This window comes from Lepidothrix coronata, unplaced genomic scaffold, assembly GCF_001604755.1.
Source record: "Lepidothrix coronata isolate B3197 unplaced genomic scaffold, Lepidothrix_coronata-1.0 Scaffold84, whole genome shotgun sequence".
Taxonomy (NCBI): Eukaryota; Metazoa; Chordata; class Aves; order Passeriformes; family Pipridae; genus Lepidothrix; species Lepidothrix coronata.
This window is the reverse complement of record NW_016690264.1, coordinates 2,258,330-2,279,853: the sequence shown is the minus strand read 5'-3', so window position 1 is coordinate 2,279,853 and position 21,524 is coordinate 2,258,330. Positions and strand designations below refer to the sequence as shown.

The 21,524-nt window shown below is 44.0% G+C and overlaps 1 protein-coding gene across 1 annotated transcript in view; it reads left to right on the top strand.

The window, feature by feature from the left end:
- The window catches only part of LOC108500028 (glutamate receptor-interacting protein 2-like), a 73,961-nt gene extending 53,090 nt beyond the window's left edge, over positions 1-20,871 (top strand). The window contains exons 2-8 of the mRNA XM_017820508.1: positions 11,227-11,307; positions 14,470-14,605; positions 15,408-15,553; positions 18,376-18,462; positions 18,750-18,825; positions 19,465-19,610; positions 20,756-20,871. Of these exons, the coding sequence (XP_017675997.1) occupies positions 11,227-11,307; positions 14,470-14,605; positions 15,408-15,553; positions 18,376-18,462; positions 18,750-18,825; positions 19,465-19,610; positions 20,756-20,871 (788 nt within the window). The remainder of the gene's footprint in view (positions 1-11,226; positions 11,308-14,469; positions 14,606-15,407; positions 15,554-18,375; positions 18,463-18,749; positions 18,826-19,464; positions 19,611-20,755) is intronic.
- Positions 20,872-21,524: the final 653 nt, after the last annotated feature.

The window sequence follows — 21,524 nt, the reverse complement described above, 5'->3', positions numbered from 1 at the left end:
GCATGGATTTCCTTATTGCTGTCAGCACTGAGGTTGATTCACACCACGTATGGACCTGCATCAATCTCAGCCACCTCTTGAACTGGCACAGCAAATCTTCCAGATTTGATGCCTCATTTCATTTTCTTGGCCTTTTCCCTGAATCAGAGCAGGCTTGTAATTGGGAGCAGAGAGAGGGTGCTAACCTGGACACTTGGTGGGGTGACCTTCCCTGCAAAAGCCCTCCTGGGCGGCCCTTGCCCATTCGTTTTTAAATCCTGGTGGTGCAGGGGTTGCCCATGTCAAAGTGATGCTGCTGCTGGAGATCAGCAGGGAAACAGGATGTGATTCACTGTAAGACGGGACTTTTCCCGTCTGATCCTCCCGATCCGAGGAGTTATATTTTCTAGCAGGTTTCCTTAAGATTGGTTTACCATTCTTTAGTTGCTTTCCACATTGTATGCTGTAAGTTTAGCATAGATGCTAAAACTTTGCACATGCTCTTGGAAGCATGTAATTTGCTTGTGTAACAAAGACTCTCTTGGAAGTGCTATAGGAGTAAAACAAAGAAAGGTATTACACCTTTGGTAAGTCCCTCTTCATAAACGATTGCCAGGCTGAATCTTGGCACAATGTCTTTTTGCCACCTTGTCTTCCCTCTGTGGTGAATCCAGTAGGTTTTCTGTTGTTCTGTCTACTGACTGACACAAGAAATTTGCTCTTGACTATTTACCTGCTGAACTGGGAGAAGTTATCTGGCTGTAGCAAAGCCCAGAATTAAAACCTGTTGTTTCAGTTTTTACAAAACTCAGGGATGTCTGATGACAGTTTTTATTACTCCGTTAGAGCAATTCATGCTCTAACTTTCTACTTCATAGCCATGTATATGTTGGGAAGTGGGTATTCCAGTTTTCCTCTGTTTGAAATTAAGCATCTTTTAACCAGAAAAAGGTAGCTCAGGGAAACCTTGTCAGTCATTGCTTTTGGTCTCTGCTGCAGAAATATTGATGTATCCTTCTGCTTCATTTGAGGCTTTGGGCTATTCAAGATTGCAGAAAAGACTTATTATGGACAAAGATTACCTGTTCACTGAACTGGGATTTTTCTTTTCAGCCAATTTCATCCCAAATGGCACCTTCACCTGTTTTGTTTTTTGGGCTTTTTTTAAGACTGGGTTGTGAATGAGGCATTCAAAATCCAGTCTCAACCCCTGCATAATACAGGTCAGAGTTTAGTGCCCGTGAACCATCCTCTGAATTGCCTGAGGAGTGACAAATAATTTTTAGAAAGAGGACCATCCATCATGACAAGACACTCTGGACACAGTGTCCAGATGGTTAATTCTTCACATTCAGTGGAAAAAGAGGACATGCACATATTCCAATATCTAAGACGCATCTCTAGAGCTTTCATTCGCAAATTCTGGCTCTCTGTGTCTCCACTGAAGAGTTATGTGCTCCCCTGCCATGCTCATGCACCAGATCAGATTGCCTTTTCCCCTTCTCTTCACTACAGCACTACCTTGTACTTCTTAAACTCCTTCCCTCCCTGGGAAGTTAACAACCTCTTGATTTAACAGTTCTTTTGTAAGGTCTTGGAGGATGAAAGACAAGGGGTACCATTTTTAAGGCAATCATTGTAGGGACCAAAAGGGAGTTTGTTAAAGGCAAAATAGGTCAAAGAATTTACTAAAACTATCACTGCAGGAAATTGATTTCCATTTCAAAAGATGGAAGTCCTGACTTCTCCATGTTCTGTTGTGTCCAAGCTGTTGATTTGTGCTGCATGTTCCTGCCCAGGCTGTGTATGAGGGTGCTCAGTTCTTGGCTCTACCTATGGCTCCTGAGTCCTGTGTTCCCATCACCTCCCTGGACCTCTTTGAATCCAAGCCCAGAATTAGGTAAGACAGGGTAGGTAAAAAACCCAAGACACCCAGACATTTTGTAGTTTGGCCATTGATAATTTTTTTAGGGTTTAACCATTGATATGTCAAAAATAAAAGCTTTTGCCTGCTTGGGCATAGACTTCTGACAAGTCTTCGTAGTTGGGAGGCAGCTTAGAGACAAACACTGTGCAGTGAAAGCAATTATGATGGTTTTCATTAAAACAAAGCTTGTTTTCCCTTTTTGACTAACTCCAGGGTTTTTAGACACATAAGTAATAGTGGCTGCTAGGCTTAAGTGGCACCAGTTATTTAAGTGCTAAAGTTTAATAAACTGACAGTATTTAATTTCATTTGATTGAAAACCCACAATAGAGCAGTCTTTTTTATTTTATTTCACTCCACAGTCACTTAGCATGGCATTTGGTGCTTGAAAGACGGGAAGTCTTCAGGGTTTGGATTCAGCAGGCTGCATTTCTTATGCACCTTCACATTCAAGAAAAAGTTTGGAAGCTTATGTGGAGTTAATAGGGAGAATTGTATTCCCTTGCCAGCTAGGATTTACTGCTGTCTGCTGCACAGATTGATAAACCCAGTTGTATCTAGTGAGGCATTCTTTCCTGGGAGTGATGTTAGACTTTATCAGTTACTTCTCACCATATTACAATTGCTAACTTGGATAACTTTCACGAAAGATCAGTCTGCAAATGTATCTTATTCCTCTTTAATTTTTACTCTTGAAAGGTGGTTTCTTCAGATAACGCAATCAGTATATCAGCAATATTTCATCTTTCCATCTTAGTGTTGGACTCTTCCCAGTGCAGTCTACAATGCTTAATAAGAGAAATTGCCAGATTGACTGGAAAATGTAACTTTAATAACATCATTTCAGGCACTAGAATCATTGAGAAATAATAATTTCATTGAGTTGGTTTCTGCACTGTTCTTGTCTCTCATGCACAAAATTACTGTGAGTGCTCTGTGTGTGTCTGTGCCTGCAAATGACCTGCAAGGGGATGAGGCACTGCGTGGATTCCCCTGCCACCAGGTCATTCATAAATATAAACTGACGAAGCTGCCTGAAAATGCCTGGATGGGTGAGAGGGATTGCTGGAAGTCTCTATCCCTTTCTCTCTTTCTTTTTATCCTTTAACACTAGAAATTGAAATTACTGAGGAGCACTTAAGGAAAGTGAACTGGAGAGGGCTCACTGAGTGAAAAGGGATGTTCTTGGTGTGGATGTTTTTAGAGGATTCTTTGGAAGAGATGGATAAAAGTGAAGATGCTTGGGTTTTCTTTGGGAAAAGCTGTTTGTGCTGAAGACCCAGCCTATGCAATGCTTCAAGAAGCTCTTAATAAACCTGACTTCATGCACAAAAGCATATCCTCACCAGAATGGGGAAAGAGTCATCCTTGATACTTTTAAATTAAAGAAATGAAATCACAGGCTACTTCAGAAAAACAACATAAGCTCCTCTGTGAGCAAAAGACAAAAAGAGCACTTATTTTCAACAGTTTTGTATCCAATATCCCTTGGACTCCTCCCTACCATGCAGAGGAAAAGGAGTGGTGAAGCTGGTCTGGAGCTGGTTTACACAACAGCTCTTTGCTTTGCTGAGAGAAATAATCTGAATTTTTTCTACTCAAGACACATTTTTACTGAAAGTTATAAGACTATAATCTTCTTTTAAGCTGCTATCTTTCCCCCCAAGGTTGATGGATATTGGCCACTGAGTTCCAGAGGTGCAACAGGACAGTAGGTGGATGGATATACACACAGCAGGTGAAGTTAATTTTTGCAGGAAACCAGGGGAAAAAAAAGAGAAACTAGGTTTAATAAAAAATTCTATTTACTTTTTCAAGTATTTATTCTTCCACCTCTTTGTACAGCTCGAGTGGAAATTTTGAACTGCTTCCAGGTCCTCTATCACACACTCCCTCAGATGTGCTTAGATAAATAAAGTTACTCTGTACTGGCTTCCAAAGCAATAAAGGGGACAAAAAATACATTGTAGTGATGGCTCTGGTGTATAAAAGACGTGACTGTAATGGCAGGTTGACTGCAGATTCTTAAATCGTGTTTTTTTCTTTTATTCCCTTTTATGCTTTTTTATGGAATGCCATGTATTCAGTGAAAGCATGAGGAGTACCAGGTGTTGGCACTGCAAGCTGGGTCCAGCATTTATTCTTATCAGATGGGACTTGGATCAGTCCTTAGGAGGTGTTTAATATCCTGTGAAAGTCGATGTGGGTTAAATCTCTCCAAAGCCTGGCTTCTCTGCAGAGACAACTTAAATGGGCTTTGTGCACATACACACTGAAGTAGATCATCTACTTGTTTACTAAATGCAGAAACTCTTCTCACATCTTCATGAGAAGCAGGAATCTTCTTTCACTAAGTGTATTGTACCTGCTTAGAGCTTGCAGGGGGTAAGAAATAAGCTCTGGTATCCCTTGGAAGCCAACCTGCTTGGCAACAGGTACATGTTCTGGCTCATATCTTGCTCCCATAAAGGCTACTGCTATGCAAATAACTATCTACAGCATTTCAGTTGAAAATGATTGCTTGAAACAAATTATTCCTCTAAAAGTAATTTTAGTTTCTTATTAAAAAGAAAAAAACAGAAGAACAAAGCACGGGTTTTCTGTTGAACAATAGGCTATTATATCTTTCATAGATCTGATTCCTGTGAATAAAGCAGCAGGTGGTTATGAAATTATACATGCCTGAGAAGGGTTGGTAGGTGAATGAATATAGTCTTTAGAAGAAAAGGAGAGACGTGGCGGGTGTGGGGAGATGAATTTCATGCTGTGTCTATCAAGGCAAAGAAATTAAGAAGCACAACTTCCTCTTGGAAAGACCTCAAAGTTTGGACTAGTTCTTCCTGGCTCGGATGCCAGGAGCAACAGCTGCACAAATGGATGGAGGAGCTGCCACAACAACCTCTGATAGCACAAGAAGCTGCAGTCAGTGGAGCATGTTCCTAGCCTGGGGTTGGGGGTGCAGCATCATTGCAGTAGGGCTGGCACAGGGACTGGCAGCAGGTTGATAATGCTTTTTCCACCAGAGTTATCTGGGAAAATGAGAGAAAGCTCAGTCACCATCTTTGGGGTGAGGACTTCATTTCCAGCAAGTGTGGTTGTTGTATGTTTTGCCTGTGTTCTCTGGCTGTTCACTCAGAAATTTGTGATAAGAAAAGTCAAGAGGAAACATTTCCCCAAGTTCTCATTTGTCTCTGAGTACCTCCTGTGTATGTGCTGGGAGGGGATTTGTTGCCAGTAAAGGGACAAATATGAGGCTCTTCTTCACAACAGGCAGCCTCTGCCATTTGTACTAGATTTGTTGATAGATGTATTTATGAAATTAGGGAGAAGCTGCTCCTAAAATAACTTGGTTTGTTCCAGTCTGAGCTTGCTGGTAAAAGGGAAATTTTTTAACCTTTCTGATGCAAAGGAAGGGAAAAGAATTTCAAAGCCCTGCTTGAGTCTGAATTAGTGCTGTGACAGGATCACATGGGGGCTTTCCTGTGCTGATGAAGGGAGAAGATCTGTGATGAGTACTGAGGTTTTCACTGGCATACTTCCAAAAGCCCCACCCCAACTTCTGGAGAATAAAAACCCAGGAAACACTGAGCCCTTTGAAGGTTGGGTTGGTTTTTTTTTTCCTTTTGGATGCAACCAGCAAAAATCAGTGTGATGACAATGAAATTGTGCTGCAAAATCCTAAAGCAACAGGGACTTTTTTCTTATTCTAAGCACTTCACAGGAGCATGGCCTGTCTTGCCTAAGGATTTAGTGTAGTTGTTGCTCTATGCTTGGGCTAGTTTTATATAGGGCAGGATCATGCTTTAGCTCAACTTTTGTAGTATTCCAGGAAAAGCAATCTGGAGATCCCTGACGGATGTGTTTCATCCATTTGTTTGGGTTCTATTTATTTATTCTCTTTAATGATACAGAGCCAAAGTAGTGCATTTCTAGAGATGGGAAAAGAACTGAGCATCTATACTGGCCTTAGTGAACTCATGTACAAATTTCTGAGGGCCTAAGGAGCTGTGGATTTAGTTGAGCAGAAGAAAATTCAAGCCACCTACTGAGGAAGGCTTGGGGAAGGTGGGATCCTTCATGCAAACAGTCTCTTGCCTGAAGCAGAGACATGGGAGGAGCTCTTGCTGCATAATTAAGCAGCTTCGGGAAATCATGCAATCTGTTTGTAACAACATTCAATGGGCTTTTTGTTTTCCTGTCCTCGCCTCTCTGGACCTACTTGTCTGGTGTTAAAGGCTAATGCTTTGAGGATGGATGGCCACCACTGTGCCACTCTCATGCAGAGCCGTCTCTGACCTGCTGCGGCGGCGGTGAGATAACCCAAACTGCCCTGGGGGGAGTGAGCTGGAGGGTCGGTTGTGTACAGCCTTGCAATCAAACCCAGATCCATTACTGGTGCATAAGATGCCTCCGTGTGTGATGCCATGTGCAGTGCCAGCCTGGGGAGGGGTGGAAGGGTTGTGTCACTGTCCTCTGATGATGGTCCAGCCCCTGGCCAGGCCGTGTCATTTGGGAGCTAAACACCAATCTGAGATTCAGAACAGATATGAGTGGATATATCACTTTTCCCTTCCCCTCCTTCTAGTAATATCTAACTTTTTAAAGGTGATTAGGTGCCTAAAGATACAGCTAGATGATTATAGTCTGTTTTTGAAGTACATGTCTGCATCTTCAGGCACTCAGAGATCTTTAAAACCCCAGGCTTTGGAGACTAGCTCCCAGGGCCACAGTTTGAATCATCACTAGCTGCCTGACCCACGCTCATGTACCCCTGACTGCTCTTTGCCTGACTACAGATAAATGCCTCCCTTGACTTACGAAAATAATTCTCCTCAAAATGGACCAAATCACACTTAGTTTTAGTCATTTGAGTTTCTGCTTCCAGCCTCATGCTTTTATTCTAGCGAAAAATACTGTCTTGCCTTAGCACGAAAAGCTTTTGGTTCTTAATGCTGGTTTAGTATTCATTTCTCTAAACAAGGAGTGCAATTACCCTATAGCAAAATAACTGTCTCCAACTGTCTTTTTTCCATTAAACAAATGGGAGGTTTTACCTCTTGGTCTTCCCATAAGATTAATGCACTTTCTCTGCGGGAACTGTCTTAAAGCGATCCAGGAATCTGAACAACTTGCAGACTTCAAGCCTAATTGCCACAGAATCTTATTTAGACAATGCTGATTTTCATTAAGAGGTGATCTCTGCTAATAACATAGACTAATAACTCTTCTAAATAAAAAAAAAACCTTCCTATTTTCCCCTACAGGCAGGGATAATTAACTCCTAAATCAGTGCTCTTTCAGAAGAAGCTTTTTTTCCCCCTTTTAACAGAGTTTGGCTTGACACCTAACTGATGTCAGGAGATACTGGTTCCTGTGCTCACAGAGATAGTGGAGTTTGTCCTGACCTTCCTTTCTTCCTGGCCCTGATACTTCAGTTAAAGCAAGGAGATTTTTCCTACTCCTTCATCTTTCCAAGTTGTTTCTGGGGAAGGAGATGGGGATTATCTCTTCTTTATTATCACTGTGCAGCATATGTACTACTGTATGGCACTGCTGTTGCAGGGGAGGAGAGCTCAGAACCCTGTGTGAAGGTGTAGGGACTTGGGAGCTCTTCTCTCCCTGGTGTTAGTAAGCCACTGAAATAGCAAAAACTGTTGTCAAAGACTTACGGGAACTTTTCTGTGTTGTCACAGATTCCCATGGGATCAGTATATGGAAAGGGGTGCACTCTCGGTTTTATTGAGGGTCTTATATCCTTGGTGAGCTTTTCTGAAAGACCTAGAGCCAGCATTAACATTGCTACTTCAAAACCATCAATTACACAATCTTTTCTTTGGAAAATTTTCAACTCTCTTGGTGTGAGAGAAAAAGCCTGAAAAATACAACTCTAATAGCTCCAGCACTGATTGCTTGCAAAAAGAACCTGTGCAGGGTTAAAAAAAAGAGTTATTTTCCCAATTTTAGGGAGTAAATAGATTCATGAATTTTCAGTGCTTGGGCTGGTGCTGCGATTTGGGCCGACTGAGCAATCAGGCTGGTTACCAGCCTCACCTCCCAACTGATGCTGTGCTAGGCAGGAGAAATAACTGAGAGCACAAAGAGAAGGAGTTCCTTGAAAAAGAAAAAAACCCAACAAAGTAACCCCTACCACAAAAAAAAAAAAAAAGCTCATAAAACAGTGACTCCATTAATACCAGCTTGAGTGGCAGAGCAGGAAATCGGCTGCAAATGAACAAAGCGCCGCGCGGCAGGGGATGCTCATGCAAGCAAATGCCAATTCCCATTTCGGCAGGCGGCGTGTGGCAGCTCCCTTTCCTGTTCAAACACTTTAGCCAGATAATGAGTGAAAAAAACCAAACATTTTTCACATAATCAACTGAGTCTGGAAGGGAGAAGCAATAGAGGAAGGGGAGCTGTGGTGCTAATTACTTGCCGGCTGACGGGGCTGTCAGCGGAGCAGCGTGGGACGGGGCAGGGCGGGGAGCTGCTAATTGCCGGCAGCGGCTGTAGCTCGGGTCACTGCTCTTGACCACTTGGCTGGTGGTGAAAGTTGTTGTTAATGCACAGGCAACCCGGTTGCTTGCTGAACGGGAAGCCGAGGCATGTTTGTCAACAGCTGTTGGGGTAGGGAGGGAAACCAGTAGCGAACTGGGGTTTCATATCAACACTGATTGGGGTTGTGATGGGGAAATGAAGCACAGAAGGGTGCTGGTGGCTGTCTGGTCCAGGGCGGTGTGTTTATGTGAAACAGATGGTTCACTGCTTTAGTTTGCCAGCAGATTATGGAGCTGGCTTTGAACCATCTTGCGTGGTTTCCCAGGAATGCAGGGATCCCATCCGCAGCAGAACGTTGCTGCCTTGAGCGTGTTAGCTGGGGTCAGAGCTGTCAGCAGTGCTCTCAGGGGGAAGGCAGCTGCACTCGGGGGTGTCCTCACCAATGCAGTGTCCAGTGGGACCGAAGGCACACTGATGCTCCAGAGCCATTGAGAGGCTCCAGCCCAGGATGTCTCAGAGTGTATTGCAGGTGCCATTTGCAGAATTACCTCCAGTGCTGAAAAAGCAGCTTCGTGCTGGGCATCTTGAGTTTGGGGTTCCTCTTCCAATGTGCTGTTGCATTTGGGAAAGAAATAAAGGGAGGTTGTAGCTGTTGGGCTGAGCGATGTGGGCAGGGAGCAGTTAGATCAACATTGTCCTGCTCCTCCCCAGGAAATGCCACCTTGCTTTATACTCCCAAGCTATCTGTGTTAATCTGACTCTGCAGTTCTGCAAGGGGTGGGATGACAGAGAGAAGGTAAGGCAAGATATTAGGAAAAATCTTCTGGGCAGAGAAAATAAGGTGAACATGGCTAATGGTGGCAGAAATCGAAAGCTCTGAATTTGTAACACTATCAAACAGCTACTGAAGAAAAGCTGGCATAGTTTTTTTTTTTTTTTTAATTGGATGCTGGAGCTAAACTGTCCCAACTAAATTAAACTTCTTTCCAGAGTCATTAAGCCCAGATTAACCCTGACCCTGGCCTCCCCATCACCCAAAGAGCCATTGCTATTAAAAATGCAAATTTCATGTTCAAGCCTTCTGCTCTCTGAATGATTCCAGGCTGTACCAGCACCTGTCTGAAATCAGTGGCCCACCTTGGTGCTTGCTGTAACTCACCTGCTGCTTTCACTGTCAGCTTTGAGTAATGCTGCAAGATCTCCATGGTCAGGACAGTGCTGTTTTACCCTACCTGTTCTTCCTCTTTTTTTTTTTTTTTTCGAAAAGCACAGCTTTGTTCCCCTGTTTCACAGAGGTCTGAATGTCTGGGTACCAAAGTTAAAGTGTTTTGGCAGAAGTGGTTTGGCATAGTTTGGTGATGCTCCAGGCCAAGTGCTACTTCTTACTTCATTAGAAAGCTTCAGTTTAGTGGTGATGAAAAAAACGTTCAAAGTGACACACAAAGAGAGTCCAGGGCCTGGATATCTACATTGTCCTTCTGTGGGCTGCAAAATTTGGGCTGAAAAACTAAATACTGTTTATTTTTCAGCTTTTTATGCTTGAAAGTGCAGAGTTGACCAAGCCAAAACTTTTCACTGAGTTTTATCAACTTGTGAAGTTACTTCAGCTGGGGCAACAAGAATTAACACTGGATATTTTTTTCTGTTATTTTTTTTCTTAATTACTTTAGGTGGAAGCTTATTTCATTTTACTTTTAAAAAGTGTTTAAGCCCTTGGGCTTGAGCATGTGATTCAGTTTACAATATCATTTTCTGTTTGTGGGGGAAATGGGCTGCCAGCAACTGAACATTTGGTTTGGCTCCTCTCTGTACACACCCCTGGAATGGGGCTGAACAAAAGTCATTCACTTTGTATAGAGCCAGACAAAAAACTTCTCTGTAACTTAAATATAACTTAAGGGCTGTGGACACGAATAAATGGATAAGGCTTTCAGTAACCCATATTTATACTGTCATGTACAGCTTCTAAACCTTCACAGCTATTGAAAAATTTGGAATGGCAATCCAAGAATGTGGTCACTGAGAATGGGAGTTATTTGATACTACATGATTACTGGAAATTCTTGATTGAAAAAGCACCGGCTTTTTAGGAAATACCATAAAAATAGACATTTTTAGGTGGATGGCAATGACATCTGTAGATCTCTGCAAATAAGCTCTGTGATAACTCTGTAGGAGTGTTCCAGTAGGAGAATATAAAGATATTTAGATTCTTTAAATTTCAGCTTATGCTGGGTGATGCATTTACAGTGCATAATACTATTCTCTCTTTGGCTTTTTTTTTTTTTTAATCACTTAAGAGAAGGTGCTCTCTATGTTGTACAAAGGCTGGAACAGCAGCAGGAAAATGTGACTTTGAAATAATGGGATCTATAAGAATAGGCAATTTCATTCAAGTATAGTGATTTAGTGCCCCGTTAGTGTCCTGATGTATAACTCCATTTCCAAAGACTATAAGTTTCTTCACAAGCATAATGACAGGCTTAAAACTTGAGACTAATGCCACAGCTTTCTCTGTCCTCAGCTCTTCCACATAATTGCAGGAGTAAGGGAATTTTGTTCTCTCCTAACGGATTAGTTCCAAGAAGAATAAATCAGATAATGTTATTGCCTTCTTGTTTCCTTCCCTCCCTCTCTATAAGATGGGATAGCCCACATGGTGCAGTGCAAAGCTGGGGCTGGGTGTTGTTTTTCCTTGCCTGAAGTCTGTGATACAGATGTGATCCCAATCCCAGTGTCACCAGGACAACTTTTTAAAGTGCTGTGGTTCAGTTGTTTGTGGCTTTTGGTACTAATTTCAGCTTCTGTGTTTGCTCTGCTCACAGACGATGGCCCTTACTCGAAGGGGAGCAAGGACTCTGGTGGGATGGACGCAGCCCTGGTCTCCAGGAGGCAAAGCATCCCAGGTAAAGGAGGGGATCAGCTTCTGCCCTAAAACATTGTGGCATCCATTACACTTTACCTGGATACCCCTAGAATGGGTAAACCCCTCCAAACACTAGTTTTGGTGCATCTATCAGCAAGGCTTTTTCCTGGAGGGCAAAAATGGATGGTAGTAACTGGTCTCAGTGAGTGGTATGTTACTGGTGCAACCCCTGTCTCGTGTGAAGCCCTTGATAGTGGCTACAGGGAGACAAGAAAGGACTGATTCCTGCGCTGGACTGACACCCACAGAGAAGAAAACAGCAGTAAAGGAGAGAGGGAAGAAGCGCTGCCATAGCTGAGCTTGTTGGGTGACTTGGAGTATCTGCCAAGCTTTGTATTTCCCGTGTGGGACTAAGTTTGTTTGGATATTTAGTCAGCCACAGCAAATTTTTGTGTGAGCTAAACCTTCCCATGCAGAAACACCTCTGGGGGCTGAAAATGAAGTGAAGTGATAATATTTTGCCTCTGGTGGTGCTGAACTTTGTCTGCCAGCAGGTCTGGATGGGCTGCTCTGAACAACTCATTTCCTTCCTTAGGAAAGCCAAGGTCTTGATTTTGACTTCTGACTTTTAATGATCCAGTCAAGGTTTGGTTTAGTGTGTTGCAGAGGATGAGGCCCTTTTGCTATTGCTTCATCTTTCAGCAGTTGTTCTAGGGGATATTCTGTGTCTTCTGGGGCTTCTGCAACATAATACTGCTGTACCACAGCTCTGATGGGGAGAGGCTCACAAGAGCCAGTATGTCCAATGACCTCAGCTTGAGGCATCTCAATGGGGAGGGCAAAATTCAGGTGTGCTCTTTCTGCCCTGGGATCCTTTGAGCAGCAAAATCCAAGCAACAGAAGAAATCCAAGACTACTCTTATATGGCACTCAAAGACTGTGTCCTGAAGGACGAGATCCTCCATAACCAGCTCACTTTTACATCTGTGTGTGTCTGTGACAGTGGCAGTAGATTTATAGAGGCATTAGTCAAAATCCCTTATTGCTTTACTTTGATCCATTGATCTCAGGGACTTCCCTTTTTTTGAAGCAGTGATTTCTCCTTGAACCCATCACAGTGGGTAATTGCACTCTGGGAGTTCTCATTTTAAACACTTATCAAGGATCGAAATTAAACCCTATTGAAGAGCTAATAATCTCCCCTTGCAGCACCATCTGTGTTGATCAGTCGTGTCTGTAGTCAAGAGGAAATTTGCAGGATAGTGCCGGATGGTGTTCCTTCCAGCATGGTGGGGAGCCCCAACAAAGTTTCTGGCAGCCCCTGGGATCCTGGGTTGGTGAATTAAAAACTAAGTTACTGCGGTTGGCAGGGGATCAAAACCTGAGTTTAAAGAGCAGAAGTATTATGGACCTGACATTTTTACAACGAGCTGCCAGTGCCACGTTAAATGGGTGCCCAGCAGGGCCTAAGCGCCTGCCAGACTGGCGCTAGATTGCAAAGAGGTTCCCTACTCACATTATCAAGTGCACAAATTATTCTTGGAAGTGCTTTACAAAACAGGTAGTACATGACAGGACTCTAACTGAGGTGCAATTTCTGGTGTCATGGTGACTTTACAGAGGAGCAAAGTGCTAGTGATGAGGCACCACAGTGCCAAACGAGGCTGTGTTTTGGATGGAGGGAGAGAGCCCTGCACCAGCATGGATCTTCTTTGTCAATATGTTATTTAAGGGGCCCTGCCTTGCTCTGGAAATCACAGTGTGCGAGAGGTTTCAAATGTTCCCTCACCAAACAGCATCTCATCCAAGCCTGGTGAGGTTTGCTGTGCAAACAAGCTCCTGGGCCATTTGCAGCGTGGATTTTAGTCCACATCTGTGGGACAGCTGTTTGTCATGTGCTGCCAATGCCCATCATCACCTTCTCCTGCACAGCCTTGGAGAAAGGTGCCCTGTGTGAAGGTGACTGGTTTCCTCCTGTAAAATTGTGGGAGACAGTAGAGATGGATGGATCACATTGTAGACAAATTGTGTAAAAGCTTCTTAGTGGAGGCTCTAAGATGTGGAAGGTGGCAAGGTGTGGAAGTTGTCCTATTTGCCCCAGGGCTAGTCACCCTTTGAGCAAAGAGTGTGAGGTCTGTCATATGGAGTAATACAGAGCTGCCTTTTGCCAAGTCTACAGAGCTCTTGGTCTTTCCTTGGGCCAGAGCTGGCTCTCCTGCTAACTTACTGCCCTTGTCTGTGCCAAATCCAGAAGATGGAATAGTTTAGGGACCCTGTTTTTGTAAAATCCAGACATGAGCTGTTATGGGATCAAAACTGATACCAGATTGGGCTTATATGTAGGTGCTGGACAGACAGGAATGTTGTCTTGGACTAGAGCAAGGTAAAATATACACTGCCTGCAGCACACAGAGAGCAGTACTGCTGCAGCAGGTGGGGGGTGTTAACCCCCTAAACTTGGACATATGTATTATGGCAGGCAGTGCATGTGGAACCAGTCACATAAAAGTGACTTGTCTTCAATGCCAGCTGTAGATGAGGTGGGTAATAGGGAGTGTGACTTGGACCAGGTGCAGATGGATGGGCAAACTGCTGTGAATGAATGCAGGTCATGTCTCCCCCTCCTTCCCGTAATGATTGCAGGATCCTACCCCTCTTCACATTATGTTCTTTATCTCCCAACTGTATTGATGTCTCAAGATATTTTTTTAATCGCAGTATTTTAGGATCCACCCTGTTCTGTCCATCCAGGCAGCTACTGCAGGTCCACAGCATCTTCCTAGCATGTAACTGTGACTGCCTGACATGTAGCCCTGTTAGCACCCTCCCCACTCCATATTAAGCATAATTCCCTGCGGTGATCTCCCTAGACCATTGCTGAGATCCCATAATCCTGGTTCTGATTTCTTCCACTGCCTTCAGCACCTTGAAACACAAGGTTTTTATTCTCTCACAAGCCCTCATTCCTCTGCCTTATCTTCCTTGGTCCTGCCTGCCAGCCCTGCATGCAAACACTTCTGTGGATCTACCAGGACACACTTCTGTTTCACAACTTAATTTTAAATAGACTGATGCTTTCTCTTCATGCTTGTACAAATCATCCCAGGTCTTCTTTCCCACCACCTCTAGGAAAAAGATGTCCTTGGGACTGGGAGGAATGTGCCTTCCACTGAGATGTTTGTCTTTATTCCTGATCTTTCAGAGGAGTTCAGAGGGGTCACCATCGTGGAGCTGATTAAGAAGGAAGGAAGCACCCTTGGGTTAACCATTTCAGGTGGTACAGACAAAGATGGAAAGCCAAGAGTCTCCAATCTGAGGCCAGGAGGACTGGCTGCAAGGTGAGAAATGGAAATGGGTGCAGAGAGCACAGCAGAACTGGAGATGAATAGTTGCATGTTCCAACTACTGAATGAATAGAGTTATAATTAAGGTTGTTGGCACCCAACTCCCTTTTTTCAAGTGCCCCAGAATGCAAAGTTGTTACTTCAGTAAGTAGAACGTCTTCTATTTTGAGTTATTTCCTATGCTCTGTGCAATTAGCTCTGAAATTTTGTGTAGGGATATTAGGGATTCTGTGAAATTAGGCAGCCTTGTCAGGAGAGCTGCATGGTACAATACATCTTGATCAAGCTAAGTGGTTTAATATTGTATCTGCTCTGAATACTGAATCTGTAAGTAACGTTATTGGCTCAGAAAAGGAATGGGCAAAGAGAGGTTCCAAGAAGCAGAGAAAGGGAAGGAGTATTCGAACAGTTTTGCAGAAAACAGGCAAAAGGAAAGAAGTTTTCTTTTTCCCTGCTGGATTTTTTTCTTCAGACAGCTCTTGGTGCGCTTTTCTTTGACTAATTGCTCTACATGAATGGGAACTGAGCAACAAAAGAGAGGTTGTGAACGCGTACGCTGCGATTGTTGCTATATGTACAGATCTGAACACTTGCCACCAGGAAAGATAGATGGCTTCAATTTTAGCACTTCCCTGTGATAGCAGACACATGCAATCAGACAGCAGACAGCTGAGATCAGCCCAGCATTGGTGGCTTGTTCAAAAACTCCTCCGGTTACCAGCCAGCCGTGCCCAGGCTGGATGTAGCAGAGACTTTGTGCTACCACTGCTTTTTTTTGCTTTTTATTTCTTTGCAGAAGCGACCAGCTGAACGTCGGGGATTACATCAAGTCAGTGAATGGCATTAACCTGACCAAGCTGCGGCATGATGAGATCATAAGCCTGCTGAAAAACGTGGGCGAAAGGGTAGTGCTGGAAGTAGAGTATGAGCTTCCGCCAGCCGGTGGGTTCCTCCCTCATAACACTGCTCTCTCTCCCTGGCTGCTTTTTGTCTCGGGGTGCAGATGGACTTGCTCGTGCATTGGCTGCCATGGCCAAGGCAGTGTCCAGGGGCATTTTGACGTTGCCTTCATCTGCTCTCAGCGCGGCGGCGGGTGCTGCAGAGCTGTGTGCGGTCGGAGCAGAGCGCTTTTTCCAGCACAGTGGGTGCCTGTTCATGCACACCGGCAGGGGATGGCTGATTAGGTCTGTCTTGCCTCGGAGTGACTTGGTAGCACAGACCAATCTGCCTCCTGATGCTGCTTCAGCTTGTTTTTCTTTTTCCCTTTTGGAGCGTGGCTACGGGAGGTTTTATTCAGTCTTAAACATGTATTGCCAGATGCTCTTTTCAGAACTGTGGCAAGTGTTGTTAGTCCTCAGGATGCTTTGAAGTGTTATGTGTTTTCAGAAGGGAAGCTGAAGCAATCTGCTCTCCAGCTAAGGGGCCCTGGCAGGAGCTGCCAAGCCCAACTCAGTGGACTTGTGTCCTGATGTGGGAGACTGTGTGCTCTTGCCCTCATTCGTTTTGATGATTGAGATTTCTGATTAAAACAAATTCCTCGATACAATTTCTCATCACAGTCTTTCCACTGTGAAAACAATCTCCCCAGTTATTAGTCATTCCATTACCCAAATCAATCAGAGGATGATTGGGCAGAAGAAATAGAACAACTAAAAATAAGATGACAGGAAAAACAAAACTAATGAAATCTAAACATTTTGCCCCAGATAGGAAGCTATCTTACACTTCATAGCTTTGCTCTAGCTGCTGCCTTTATATGAAAAGTATTCAAGATATAAATGAATATGTAAAGCCCAAAAAAGAGAAAAATCTAATCTGGATTAGTTGAATCTCTATCCATCATTCCCCTCTGTTCTGCTGTAAATGTTAGTGAGCTTTTGCATACAACCCTGCTAAAGCCAACTGTGGCTCAAGTTTTCCATGTTCTCATGCTCCCTAGGCATGACCACTCTTAACCTTTTTCTGTGTCTGTGAGCCTGGCTGTCAGGGATCTGATAAGCTGTACTTCCCAGCTGAGGAGCAGTACCAGTGCCACATGGCTCAATCAATAGCAGCGACGTGAAATGTCCTCTGCTCTGAACGAGCAGGAAGAGCACACTGAGATACCGACTTCTCTCCAGTGACATTATTGGGGCTGTTTATGAACGATCCAAACAAAGAAGCACTGCAAAATACAGGGAATTGTCAATTATTGCCTGGTTCCAATTCATTGTGGGCTTTTATCTGCTGTGAGGGTTTGTTATTGCTGTGTGTACTCGCCTCTCTCTCTCTCTCTTTCCCTGGGCAAAGAGCAGAAATACAGTGCAATTCAATAGCTCATGCTTGTTGGTTTGAATTTTTCTCCCCACTTTGTAATCTCCTTCTGTGGAAGAGATCTTCCAAGTCCAAGTCCAGTTTTCAGGCCACTGTGTCGTATCATTCTCTTTCATAAATAAACCAAGTCCCGGATTAACGCTAGCTTAGGTTTCCCTGCTCCTGCTGATCTTAGGAAAGGCTGTTGCAGCACTTCACGTGTGGATGCTTAGGACAGAAATTGGATGGTTTCTGAACTCATTTGTGGATGCTTTATACCCTGTTCTTGGTATTTGAGTATCACCCCTTATCTGTGAACCTTCCTGTGCCCTGAGTTTTTCCCTTCTGGAGTATTTCTGGGCTGTGTCCCTGTTAGCTGTCTGCACCGCAGCAGGAGCAAAGTGGGGACAGTGTTTTGGAGGTTTATTTGGCCTTGCTGTAGCCTGATCCCCAGGGCTGTCTGCCTGTAGGGTGGTACCATGCCTCCACTCCATGTCTTTTGGGTTAGCTTAAGGACTGGTTTAACCCTAATTTGAGTGCAGGTTGCAAGCCCTCAGGGTCCTTGGCAGTGAGGATGGAAGGGAGATTCACTTCAAAAAGCCCCTCCTGAGCCAAGGGAAATGCCAGTGTGGATGTGCCTAGGGCAGCATTCAGCTCCAGTTTGCCAGGTTGAAGTCAAGTTTCTTAGTCTTTTTTTTTTTTTTTCCTGATTATCCTTGTGGCCATTCATGGTACTTGGTTTGAAGATTAGGAATTTTCAGAGTGGACCAGGCTGAAATGCCATATGCAGTTCTGGATGGAGAAGACTGGGAAATTGTCCCGTATTCCCTGCAGTAGTGCAATAAATCATCAAATAGCAGAGGATGGCAAGGGTTAGAAACAGTTTCTTTCTTTTTCTCTTTACTTTTGTACATTTTGTATTTTGTACAAATAGTACTATGTATTTAACATAAAATTACTGAATTGCCCCTGGGATCAGTTTAAAGATTCACTTAATCTTTTTTAAATCCAAAATATGAGAGGTAAGGGAAAAAAACCCAACCTTTTCCACTGAGGATTTGGGATTTTCATTTTCTTTAAGGTCAGCCAGTGACTTGATTCCTTATGCTGCTGCTGGGTTTTTTTTTAATAAGTTTCTATCTGTGGCAGAAGCTTTTAAGAAAAGCTGAACATATTAAAGCCAGTTGATAAACGAGATGGTTTTACTTGAATGTCAGAGTATTTACCAAGACAAATTTGAGGAGAGATGCACTGCACTGAACTGGTGAAATCACCCTAAAACATGATGGTTGGCTCTGATGAAGGTTCATGTGTCTGGGTTGGACTCTTTTTGGCTCCAAATAGGCAAGATACAGTATGGGCTTTGTGCTGGACTTTCATTTCAATGATGTTTGGAGGAGTTCTGATACATTTTGCAGGATGGTTGGAAAAGGTTTATCTGGGGGTAACTGGGTCTTTCTCTCTTCCTCTAGTGCCAGAAAGCAGTGCTGGCATTATTCCCAAGACCATAGAAGTTTCCCTCTACAAGGAAGGCAACAGCTTTGGCTTTGTTCTGAGAGGTTAGTAGCTTCTCCAAAGAAAAGCAGAGGGGACAAGCACTGGCAGAGGTGATTTGGGAAGTGGGAAAATAAGACAGTGAATGTCATAAACTTCAGCTGAGCAATAAAAGCATATCCTGGAGAGAATCCATTGCAGCCTTCAAGGACTGCCAGCTGTCTGATCCAGGGCAGTCGTTTTGCTTTCAGGCTGTGTCAGCTGTTGTGTGATAAATGTCCCTTCTTTCTCAGCACTCTCATTCAGACTTTTAAACCTCCCGTGACTTTTGGCTTTCCCGGTTTGATTCCAGGGGGAGCTCATGAAGACTGGCACAAGTCCAGACCGCTGGTGCTCACCTACGTGAGGCCGGGTGGCCCAGCAGACAGGTACTGCTCGTGTCACACCTCCGGCACGTGCTCTCACAAGACAGACTTGCAGCTCTCACCCTGCTCTCGGATGTGTGTCATTCTTGGCCTCCTTGCTGATGCCTCCCCAAGGCTTCTCGTGCTGGTGGTGTGGAATGACAGAGGTGGTGTGGGGCCTGTGGAATGTGGGGTGGAAGGACCCGGTGCTCACAGGCTGACTCATGTGTAGATGTTATAGTTATAAGCAGAAACTCCTCTTCCAGAGGCAGCCACTTCATTAGCCCCGTGCAGATGAATCGCTGATGCTATTTTGGAAAGCAGGAGCCAGTCTATCTACACTCATGCTCATAATTTAGTATGATGGGCCTTGTACTATAAATAAACCAGACTATTGTCCCAATGAGTATTCAATTCCTACAGGATGAGAGTAACTGACTTTTAATATGTGTGTGTATATATATATATGTATACATATGCACATACATGTGTGTACACACACAAAAAATATATACTTATGTATTTATATATTGTTTATATAGATATATAGCTAATTTATCTGTAGAAATATAGATAAATATATAAACATATATAGATTATATATCTAAATATAAATAAATACATATAAAAAAAAAAAATAATTTTGCCTGTGGCTTCTTACAGGGAAGGGTCCCTGAAAATTGGGGACAGGCTGCTGAGCGTTGATGGGATCCCTCTGCACAGCATGACCCACGCTGACGCCCTCAACATCCTGCGGCAGTGCAGCCAGGAGGCACTCTTCCAGATCGAGTATGATGTGACCATCATGGGTAAGGACAAGATGGTTGGGATGGCATCTTTTTTACTGACTGCCTGGAAAGTATGTGAGACTGGAGACAGTAATTGGGGTACTCAGTTCCAGTGGAAAAATCGCTGAGCAATGTGCTGCCAGCATGGGTGTAGGGGGTGTAGAGTTCAAAGCTGGATTAGTTAAATGCATTTGAAATGCTCTTATCCAGTGATGTGTCTCGATAGGAATGATGAGTGGTTTTAGAGGAGTGGGGGAAAAGGGGATTTTGTAATGTAGGCAAAGAGGGCATAGGAGAAGTCAGAGTTAAAGGAGGTTGGAGCACTCTGCCAGCACTGCAAATAGGGCTATTAAATGTGTGCAGGGGAGTGAGCTGCATGCAGGCAGAGACTTGCTCTGGCTTTGGTTCTAAATTTTGACCCTGCTTAATTCTGGAGCTATTTTTCTTAGAAATGTTACTTCAGATCTGCTTCTGAAATAAATGAGGGGTGATCAGCAGATTGACCCCAAGTAAGACAGAATTTACTGGAGGGCAGAGGATGGGCATTTCTAAAAAGCATTTTACGCAGTAGATATTAAGTTTGAGGGTTTAGTGGGTTGGTGGTTGAGGTTTTTTTTCATTTGATTTTCAGTTTCAAGCCCTGGAAAAGGGTTTATTATTAGCTACTGTAAAGGCATTTTGAACTGGCTTTGTGGCACAGAGCTGTTACTGCAGGGAGTGTTGTTAATGAGTTTAAGGTTACCACAGAGTTCGAAGCTGTGTTGGTTCTGGAAGCTCATTGAGCTGTGTGTTAGTTTTTGATATTGCATATGTCTCCAGAGGGGTTTCTGCCTCCACTGGAGCCATGAGCTAGACTAGGCTGGGGTCTTTTCCACAAATCTTGTAAAGCGGTACAGCAAGTCTGAGACTGGAATCCAAGTGAGGAATAGGAGTACATCAGGTTGTTTTCTAATTTGTCAGTGTGGAGGAAAATGAAAAGGATCTGAAGCTGAGAGGGTTGGATACCGTGTCCCCCCCAGGGAAAGAGAGCTGAGAACACCAGAATTCGCTCCATGCAATGTGCAAGAGGATTGCACCAGGATAAGGGAGCTCCCTGTGGCAGCCCTGAGGGCTTTCTGCTTCCTGTTGAGTCTCTTTCCCTCAAACTTTCCCCTTCCTTTTGGCAGAAGCTCCACAAGCATGGACATACCAGCTCTCCCCTGGGGGAGGTGGCTGCCAGGAGCTGGGCAGCCGTGTGCCACACAGACACCTTCTCCACGAGAGAGCTGGAAGCAAACGCTGATGCCTCGGCAGTTGCTTGCACTCTGCCTGGATTCTGCCATGTTACGGGAGCAGCTTATCTTTAGAAACTGGCTGGTGTTCATGATAAAGAGGAAACATTTAAATGATGGAAAACCCTATTTTCTACCTTTCTGTGATTGTTTTGGGGTAACTCTGCAGTGGTCAGGAAAGGATATCCATTTCTCTCCTCACAGGCTGCTCCAGGGAGAGGGCAGGTGGAAGTAAGGTGGGATTTTGCACAGAGCTTTCAAGTCTGAACAATAGCAAACAATTAAGTGTGTGGGAAATGGGCCTTTGGGGGGGTTATTGTTTGTGTGGTCCCCTGGAGTCTGTGTTGCAGAAAGCTAAATGTTTTAAAACCTGACTTGGAGCAAAAATAGCCATGAGGGGTGTCTTGGTGTTTCTTCTTGAGTAACTCTCCCACCTGAAACTGTTAGGGTTGTGTGAACATGGAGGCATGGCAGGGTTTTGTGCAGTGATTCTCCATCTTGTGTTGCTACATTGTGGACCAGAACTAGATACTTCCCAAGATGTAAAACCAGCCCCTTTCTTGGATAATTTCTGCCTGGAGAGTGCTCTCCCCAGCCCTGTAAAGGGATATACGTGTCCTGCTTTCTTTTAAGGCAAGATGATGCAGAACATGTAGCTTAAAAC